Source organism: Rutidosis leptorrhynchoides, chromosome 4 (assembly GCF_046630445.1).
Source record: "Rutidosis leptorrhynchoides isolate AG116_Rl617_1_P2 chromosome 4, CSIRO_AGI_Rlap_v1, whole genome shotgun sequence".
NCBI classification, from domain to species: Eukaryota; Viridiplantae; Streptophyta; class Magnoliopsida; order Asterales; family Asteraceae; genus Rutidosis; species Rutidosis leptorrhynchoides.
In genome coordinates this window covers 627,093,018-627,102,705 of record NC_092336.1, presented here as the reverse complement: position 1 = coordinate 627,102,705, position 9,688 = coordinate 627,093,018, and the positions used below count along the sequence as shown (strand labels likewise).

At 37.6% G+C, this 9,688-nt stretch overlaps 1 protein-coding gene across 1 annotated transcript; it reads left to right on the top strand.

Moving 5' to 3' along the window:
• Positions 1-224: 224 nt before the first annotated feature.
• Positions 225-1,539, top strand: LOC139843101 (uncharacterized). The gene is made up of 2 exons (XM_071833176.1): positions 225-788; positions 844-1,539. Exons 1-2 carry the CDS (start codon positions 225-227, stop codon positions 1,537-1,539), a joined length of 1,260 nt encoding a protein of 419 aa, XP_071689277.1.
• The last annotated feature ends 8,149 nt before the right edge of the window (positions 1,540-9,688 follow it).

Here is a 9,688-nt window from a genome sequence, read left to right as displayed (position 1 = left end):
AAACTATACTTACGATACGGAAGTCAGCCATTAATGGCGTTGGCCAAGAATTTGCAAATATACATGAATTCCAAGAAGCGTTACAGAGATTCGCTATGGCAAATGACTTTGAGTTAAAGTTCAATTAAAACGATACAAATCATGTCGTTGGTGTATGTGCTTCCGAAGGGTGTCCGTGGAAGATTAATGCGACGTGGGTCCCGTCCAAAAAAACTTTTAAGATAATGACCCTGAACAATATACATACGTGTGGTAACGAATCGAAGAACTGGTTGGTAAATACCATAAACGCGAGGCTGCAAAATTCACTACATTTGAAACTGAACGAAATCGCTAACGCACTCATTAAAGACTTTAGCATCAAGTTAAACCCTACACAAGAGCAACTTCATGGATCAGATACAGATGCATGTAATAAGTTACCATGGTTTTGTGAGAAGATTATCGAAACAAATCCGGGTAGCATCTCTAATCTTGTTATTAGTGAGAACAAAAGATTTAAAGCTTTATTTGTGTCTTTCTACGCATCATTATGTGGATTCTTGAATGGTTGTCGCCCCCTTCTTTTTCTAGAAGCTACTTCATTAAGGTCCAAATATGGTGAATTTGTATTAACAGCTAATGCCATTGATGCAAATGATGGGTTTTTTCCGTTTGCATTTGCTATAGTAGACGTTGAAGATGAAAGCAACTGGCTTTGGTTTTTGGAACAGTTAAAAGCTGCAATCTTGAACTCGAAATCTATCACTCTCGTGTTTGATAGAGAAAAGAATTATTTGAAGTTACTGGTTTTTGAAGTGTTTCAAGATTCTTATGTTGGTTATTCAATCTACCATCTTTTAGAGAGATTTAAGAGAAGATCCGTTTCAGGGTTATGTTGAATCTTTCTTGCCCGATTATTTCCTGCGTGCAGCACATGCTGTCTGTCATGTTGGTTTTAAAATGTCAACCGAACGGATAAAACATATATCTTTGCAGGCTTACGATTGGGTCATGCAGATTGAACCTCAACATTGGGCCACATCATCTTTTAAGGGCGAGCGGTATAACTACATCACAAATGATGTCAGCTTGCCACTTGCTAAACTAATGGAGGATTATTGGGATTTACCTATTTTACACAAAATAGATGCCATCATACGTAATGTGATTGATGCGTTAGCCGATGCTAAATTGGATGCATATGTTTGGTCAAGCTATCTTACTCCATTAAAGGAGAAAGAATTGCAAGAAGAGAATGTGAGATCACGTGGTTTGAAAGTGTTGATATCGTCTGATACGTTGTTTGAGGTTTGTGAGGGGTTGACCCATGTTGTGAATATTAGTACTTGGAGTTGTACTTGTTTAGGGTGGAAAGAAACGGGTCTACCGTGTCGTCATGCGCTTGCTGTTTTTGGGTTGATTGGTGAAAACTCGTATGAGTTTTGTTCGAATTACTTTACTGTTGATGCTTATCGTTTAACCTATGTAGATGATATAGCCCCGGTGCCTATTGAAAAGGAAGAAGGTGAGAAGATGGAAGCTGAGATTGTGGGGTGAAATTGATGAAGCGTTCATAGTAGAGGGTTGGAATGAGAAAATAGAGCTGGAGATATCAGGGGGTGAAGTTGAAGAAGCTTTGAATGTAGGGGGTGGGAACGATGAAGGTTGAGGTTGAGGAAGAAGATGGTGAAAAATTAGATATGAGAAATACAGGATGCGAAAACGAAACAGAGGCTGAGAAAGAAAAATAGTGAAAATGTTGAAGTTGAGGATGAGAAGGGTGAAAATATGTAGATTGAGAAAGTAAGGGATGAAAAAGGAAGAAGCTTTGGAAGCATAGGGTGAGAATGCAGATGTTTGGAAAGTGCAGGGGGAAATGAGGAGGTTGAGGAAGGTGGGGGTTGAAATGGTAAAATTAGGTTTGTAGAAAATGTTACCAGCCGATGTACCGAAGGAGAAGATGGGAGTGGGGTGAAGCCGAGATGGAAACAAAAAAAATGGTAAAAAAAAAAAAAAACAGATATTGTGTTCCTCTTGTGAACGGTACGAAATGACTAAATAAAGACTTCCTGTATTAGTCTATTACTTTATTCGATCTGTAAAACCTTGTTTATTCTTTAGATTTAGAGAGTGTTTTATTGTACTTTTTATTTACTTAAGATAAATGTGACATAATGTGAAAGGCAGAGTATAAGAAAAGCTATCTATGTCATAAGATATCCCACTGTGTGTAGGTTTTGTACTATTTTACTTTCACCTTGGATGTAACCTTACAACAACCGATCGTGTCATATTTACATTTTGTTTGGAACTTTAAAATTTAGGTTTGCTTCAAGAATACATTTACTTTACATTGACATTTTGTTTGGAAAAAACAATACTCTATTGTTTATTCGAATTTGAATATATATGATAGATGATAGATTACACTCGGAATTTGAAATATAATCAACTAAAAGTGAGATACTTTTGTCATGAAAAGGTATATTTTTCTCTTGTTTCTCAATTTCTCATTCTCATGACTCTTTCACTCTAATATGGGTGATAATATATCCAGTAAGTTTTTTTATAAATCCACCCACATTATTTGTACTGTACAATCTATCAATGTGCATAATAAGTGAATTTATCAAAATGTTTGTTTTATCACCACCCCTTTGATATGTTGTGATGACCCGGAAAATTTCAACTAATTTAAACCAATTCTCTATACGATTTATTATTTTGGCACGTTAAACAAAGTCTGTTAGATTGAGTCTCAAAATTTTAGAACTGTTCATATATACAATTACCTTTGATTACTCTCAACGATTCATGAACAATTATATGTATGTATATATATATATATATGTACAAGTAAAAAACGACTTTCCTACAGTAAAACCCTAGTTGCTACAGTAAAAATGACTTTGCTACAGTAAAACACTATTTGCTACAGTAAAAAACTATTTGCTACAGTGAAACCGTATTTTGCTACAGTGCTACAGTGAAAACAACTATTTGCTACAGTGATTTGCTACATTAAACACTATTTGCTACAGTAAAATACTATTTGCTACAGTAAAACACTATTTGCTACAGTAAAATACTATTTGATGTCGACGAACAAACAAACAAAAACAGAAAGGGCGGCCATGCGATCGCATGGCAAAAACACTGAAAACTCATGCGATCGCATGAGCTACAGTAAATCGAAAAGTAATATAAATACGCAGTTCGTTCGACGAATTTTTTTCACATTTATCTCTCAATATTTATATTTATATTATAATTTTAATTTTAAATTTAAGTTTAATAATAATAAGGTATATACGAGGGTGTTTTTAATTCGGGTTTCAAACCGCTTTAAGCTAAGGAAATATTGGGTATTATTCGGGGTATTGTTCTTGAATCCAAGGCCAACCATACAGTCGTCTACCATCATTACGTCTACGCAATTTGCCTACAATATTGAATCGCAATATTGAACTGTGAGTTATAGATCCCTTTTTAAATACTTTAAATATTTTTGGGCTGAGAATACATGCAATTTATTTTAAACGCGATAAGACACATGTACATACTAAATTCTACACTGAGTTAAACCGAAAATCCCTTAGCTTTGGTAACTAGTAGCTGCCAGTACATAGGATATGGACTGGTGGGCGCGAATAATTGTATATGGATCCATAGGGCTTGACATCCCCGTCCGAGCTAGAGCGCTAGCCTTTTAACGGACGTATGTTATTTGAGTTTAAGACACGTTGGTTTGCGTGTATTAAAACGAATGGGGTAATTATCACTATAGCGTTAAGTTTAGTTACCAGGGTGCTCTGTTACGTAGAATCTATTGATAAACTTTTGATGAAATCTTGTGGTCTATCTTTATATATGTTTATGACTCGAGCAATTAAACCTATAACTCACCAACATTCGTGTTGACTTTTTAGCATGTTTTATTCTCAGGTCCTTAGAATGCTTCCGCTGTGATGTGCTTGTTGCCTGCATGGAGTCTCTCATGCTTTGTACAAAGTTTATTGCATTCAAAATAAAACTGCGTTGTGTAATAAATAACTGGACTGTGATGTCAACCTGTAAATTAAAGACTTATGTATTTCGGGGTTTTGCTTATACCTAAGCACTCGCCCACATGTTTATAACTTTCTATGTTTAGAAAGTCACTTATTTTAATGAATGCAATATTTTATCAAAACGTATCATATAGAGGTCAAAACCTCACTGTGGAATCAATGATTAACGTGCCACGTTAATAGCGATTTTGACGGGTCGTTACAGTTGGTATCCGAGCTTGAGGTCATAGGGAACCAGAAATTACATTAGTGTGTTTAACTGGTAATTGTTAGGATGCATTAGTGAGTCTGGACTATGACCATATCTGTTTTTACTGATTTTTGCTTATTATTTGGTCAAAAACATTATATGTGATATATTTATATGCTAACGTAATTGTTGTTTCAATTATGTGATAGATGACTTCTTCTAATCCTATCATTTTGTACGACTCGGAATCGGACACTGAATCTATTCTATCCACAACTGAAAAGGGCGTTCCAATACCTATTAAAGAAGAAATTGTGTTAGCCGGGGAATCTCAACTCCCGGTAAACCCAGAGGAGGTTCCAGCTCCACCCAGCTTTAGTTTTCCGGAGCCACAGTATCGTTGGCATGGACCCATGATCCCTGGAGTAAACGAGGATCGTCCATTTCTAAACAAATATGGACATTGGTCCAGATATACCGCCGACGGGCGGGTTGTGCCGATTACGCCTGGCAGATTTCGGTTCATGACCACCGGTACATATTCTTGCAGTTCGTCATCATATTCTCCTACACATGACTCAGACAGTTCGTCATCAGACGAAATCAGTAAGGAGGAGGATTTCGCTAATGAAATAAAAGAGATCACTAAGGAGAAATTCCAACTTGCTATAGATAATAAAAACAACCACAATAATAAAATGTCCTTAATTATTAAAAAAGAACAGGACCATTCGATCCGTAACCACCCTTATTGTATTAAACCCACTGAGGCAACGGGTACCTCAAAACCCCAACTAAAAATAAAATACACTGCTAGAATGTCTGTCGGACCATGTGCACACAAACAATTGGCAGAGAGAACCAAATGGGAAGAAGTTTCTGATAGTTCTGAATGAACGACCTCGCAACCATAAATCTTCCATGCGCTATTTTATTGCTTATGTGTGCTACTCTATCTTGTTATGTAAAATAAGCATATGTAAAATATCAGTATTGTATGGTATTGTATTATTTTGGTTTATTAATAATAAATGCATGGAATGATTATTTGTATTATTACTACTTCTTATTATTATTATTACATAATAATGTAGTAACTCACTATAATTTTCATAGTGGAATATTATTAGGATTTTAGTAGTTAATTCCTTGTACTAGCTATTATGTATGAACTTAACGGGTAGGTAATACCCTAGAAATAATTATAAAATGCTAATAAGAAGAAAAGGCTTTTATAATAATCGGTTCATATTATTAATATGCTACGATTAACTATTGACAACTCATTTTACCTATAATATTCTATATGATTAAATTATATCTGTTGTGTTTATTGAAGAAACATGTCTCAAATGTCGGATGCTGAGTTTGAGCAACTAGTCGAGAAACGTGTGAATGAAAGAATTGCTGCAACCGAAGCAGCAAAAGCAGCAGCCGAAGCAGCAGCTAAAGCAGCAGCCGTAAACACAAATTCACGAAACGGATGCTCATACAAAACTTTTCAAGGATGCAAACCACAGACGTTTAGTGGAACCGAGGGACCAGTCGGTCTAACCCGATGGTTTGAAAAGATGGAGTCCGTTTTCAAAATCAGTAATTGTGCGAACGGAGACAAGTCAAAGTATGCTTCGTGTACGTTGCAAGACGGTGCACTTACTTGGTGGAACAATTATGCTAAAGCAGAAGGAATAGATACGGCATATGATATCTCTTGGGAAGAACTGAAAAAGATGCTAATCGAGGAGTACTGTCCTCGAAACGAGATCAGAAAAATGGAATCTGAGTTACGTAATCTGAAGGTTATCGGCGCGAATCTCAATAACTATGAAAAGCGTTTCATGGAACTAGCCTTGTTGTGTCCCGAATTGGTGCCAAACGAGAAATGAAAGATAGAAATGTATATTGACGGTTTATCGATCAATATCAAAGGAAATGTTACATCGTCCAAACCGAATACGATGCAGGAAGCCATGACAATGGCACACCAACTCATGGACCAGATCACAGAGAGTTCGATTAAGGCACCAATTACCGAAGTCAAGACAACTGAAGGAGAGAGGAAATGGGAAGACTATAAGGGCAAAAGTACTCACTTGAAGAAACAAGAAACTTTTAAAGGTAAACAAGATGGGGCAACTGCAAGTCCTAACTATAAGGGACCTCATCTGTTCTGCAAAAGGTGTTACGCACATCATGCAGGCTATTGCCAAGTGGTCTGTGATAAGTGCAACAAGAAAGGACATGTGGCGAAAGATTGTTATGCCACCGTTTCTGAAGTAAAGACAAAACCGACCGATGTCAAGAAATGTTATGGATGCGGGAAGTCTGGTCACTTTATAAATCAATGCCCTGATAAGGAGAAGAACAAAGAACCCGCACGTGGGAGGGCATTTAATGTTAGTGCCAGTAAAGCACGTGAGGATCCTAATCTTGTCACGGGTACGTTTACCGTTAATAATCAACTAGCTTCTATTATGTTTGATACGGGTGCTGATAGAAGTTATACGTGTAAAGACTTTAGTTTTAAACTAAAATGTGCATCATTACCTCTAGACGATAAATATACTATTGAATTAGCTAATGGTAAACTGATAAAAGCCGATAAAATTTGCCATGGTTGCGAAATGAATCTCCCTGGTGAAACCTTCAAAATTGATTTGATACCCGTAGAATTAGGAAGTTTTGATGTAATCGTTGGCATGGACTGGATGTCCAAAACAAGAGCGGAAGTTGTTTGCGCTGAGAAAGCAATCCGCATCCCTCGTAAGGATGAAACGTCATTAATGATTTATGGGGAGAAGAACAACTCAAAACTGAACTTTATCAGCTGTATGAAGGCCCAGAAACTTATAAGAAAAGGTTGTTATGCTATTCTGGCACACGTAAAGAAGATCGATACTGAAGAAAGAAGCATTGATGACATGCCGGTTGTAAGAGAATATCCCGGAGTATTTCCAGAAGAATTACCGGGGCTACCTCCACACAGATGTGTAGAATTCCAGATTGATCTCATACCAGGAGCTGCACCTGTAGCCCGATCTCCATATAGACTTGCACCTTCAGAAATGCAAGAATTACAAGACCAGTTGCAAGAATTATCGGACCGTGGATTTATTCGTCCTAGTTTTTCACCTTGGGGTGCTCCTATTCTGTTCGTCAAGAAGAAGGATGGATCTATGAGAATGTGCATAGATTATCGAGAATTAAACAAATTAACGATCAAGAATCGGTACCCATTACCGAGGATTGATGATTTGTTTGATCAATTTCAAGGATCAAGTGTTTATTCTAAGATTGATCTACGCTCCGGATATCATCAGCTGAGAGTGAAGGAAGAAGATGTTCCTAAAACCGCGTTCAGAACCCGTTACGGTCACTATGAGTTTCTAGTCATGCCTTTTGGATTAACTAATGCTCCAGCAGTATTCATGGATCTAATGAATCGCATCTGTAGACCGTATTTAGACAAATTTGTCATTATTTTTATCGACGACATATTGATTTACTCGAAGAACAAGGAAGAACATGAGCAACACTTAAGACTGGTACTAGAGATACTCAAGAAAGAAGAATTGTACGCAAAATTTTCGAAGTGTGATTTCTGGTTACAAGAAGTACAATTTTTGGGACATGTTGTCAGTAAACATGGAATTAAAGTTGACCCTGCCAAGATCGAAGCCATTAGTAAATGGGAAACACCGAAGACTCCAACACAAATCCGCCAATTCTTAGGTCTTGCTGGTTACTACCGAAGATTCATTCAAGATTTCTCTAGAATTGCCAAACCCTTAACTGCATTGACTCAAAAGGGAAAGAAGTATGATTGGTCCACGGAACAGGAATCCTCATTCCAGTTATTAAAGAAGAAGTTAACGTCTGCACCCATTTTGTCATTACCGGAAGGAAATGATGATTTCGTGATCTATTGTGATGCTTCGCGCCAAGGTTTAGGATGTGTATTAATGCAACGCACAAAAGTTATCGCATATGCCTCACGACAACTAAAAATTCATGAAAAGAACTATACGACGCACGATTTGGAACTTGGAGCAGTAGTTTTTGCACTCAAAATATGGAGACACTATCTATATGGCATCAAGTGTACAGTGTACACCGACCATAAGAGTCTTCAGCATATTTTTGATCAAAAACAACTCAATATGAGGCAACGTCGCTGGGTAGAGTTGTTAAACGATTACGATTGTGAAATCCGTTACCATCCCGGAAAGGCTAATGTTGTAGCTGATGCCCTAAGTCGAAAAGAAAGAGTAAAACCTCTTAGGGTCCGAGCCTTGAATATTACAATTCGTACTGATCTCACAAAGCAAATTCAAGCAGCACAGTTGGAGGCTTTAAAAGAAGAAAATGAAAAAGGCGAAATAAGCAGAGGGTTAGAAAAACAGCTTGAAGTAAAAGCCGATGGAACCCTGTATTTTGCTGATAGGATATGGGTACCAAAACATGGTAATCTAAGGCAACTAGTACTGGATGAAGCACACAAAACGAGGTACTCAATTCACCCAGGAAATGGGAAAATGTACCACGATCTCAAAAAGTTTTATTGGTGGCCTAATATGAAGACAGAAATTGCTACTTATGTAAGCAAATGTTTGACGTGTGCAAAGGTCAAAGCTGAGCACCAAAAGCCGTCAGGATTACTACAACAACCAGAAATTCCGCAGTGGAAATGGGAAAGAATAATCATGGATTTCATTACGAAATTGCCAAGGACTGCAAGTAGTCATGATACTATTTGGGTGATAGTTGATCGTCTAACTAAATCAGCTCACTTCCTACCAATAAAGGAGACAGACAGTATGGAGAAATTAGCACGCCTATATTTGAAGGAAGTAGTTTCCAGGCATGGTGTACCCATCTCCATCATATCTGATCGTGACACCCGATTCACATCACGTTTTTGGCAATCATTACAAAAAGCATTGGGAACTCGATTAGATATGAGCACCGCTTATCACCCACAGACAGATGGTCAAAGTGAAAGAACAATACAAACATTGGAAGACATGTTACGGGCATGCGTGATTGACTTTGGAACCAGTTGGGATCGACACTTACCGTTGGCAGAATTTTCATACAATAACAGCTATCATACGAGCATCAACGCAGCACCATTTGAAGCACTTTACGGTAGAAAGTGCAGATCTCCTATTTGTTGGAGTGAAATAGGAGAAAGACAACTTACTGGACCAGAAATTATTCACGAAACCACCGAAAAGATCATTCAAATACAACAGCGATTGAAAACGGCCATGAGTCGCCAAAAGAGTTATGCTGATGTAAGAAGAAAACCGCTAGAATTTCAAGTGGGCGACAAAGTCATGTTGAAAGTGTCACCCTGGAAAGGCGTTGTACGATTCGGTAAACGAGGAAAGCTAAGTCCTAGGTACGTAGGACCCTTTGAAATCACCGAAAGAATTGGAGCAGT

What these genes read in the sequence shown, in the direction of transcription:
- LOC139843101 (XM_071833176.1), top strand. Translation starts at nt 225, where the DNA reads ATGACCCTGAACAATATACATACGTGTGGTAACGAATCGAAGAACTGG. An exon ending in AGAATTATTTGAAGTTACTG is followed by an intron (nt 789 to 843) that starts GTTTTTGAAGTG and finishes ACCATCTTTTAG; the next exon opens with AGAGATTTAAGAGAAGATCC.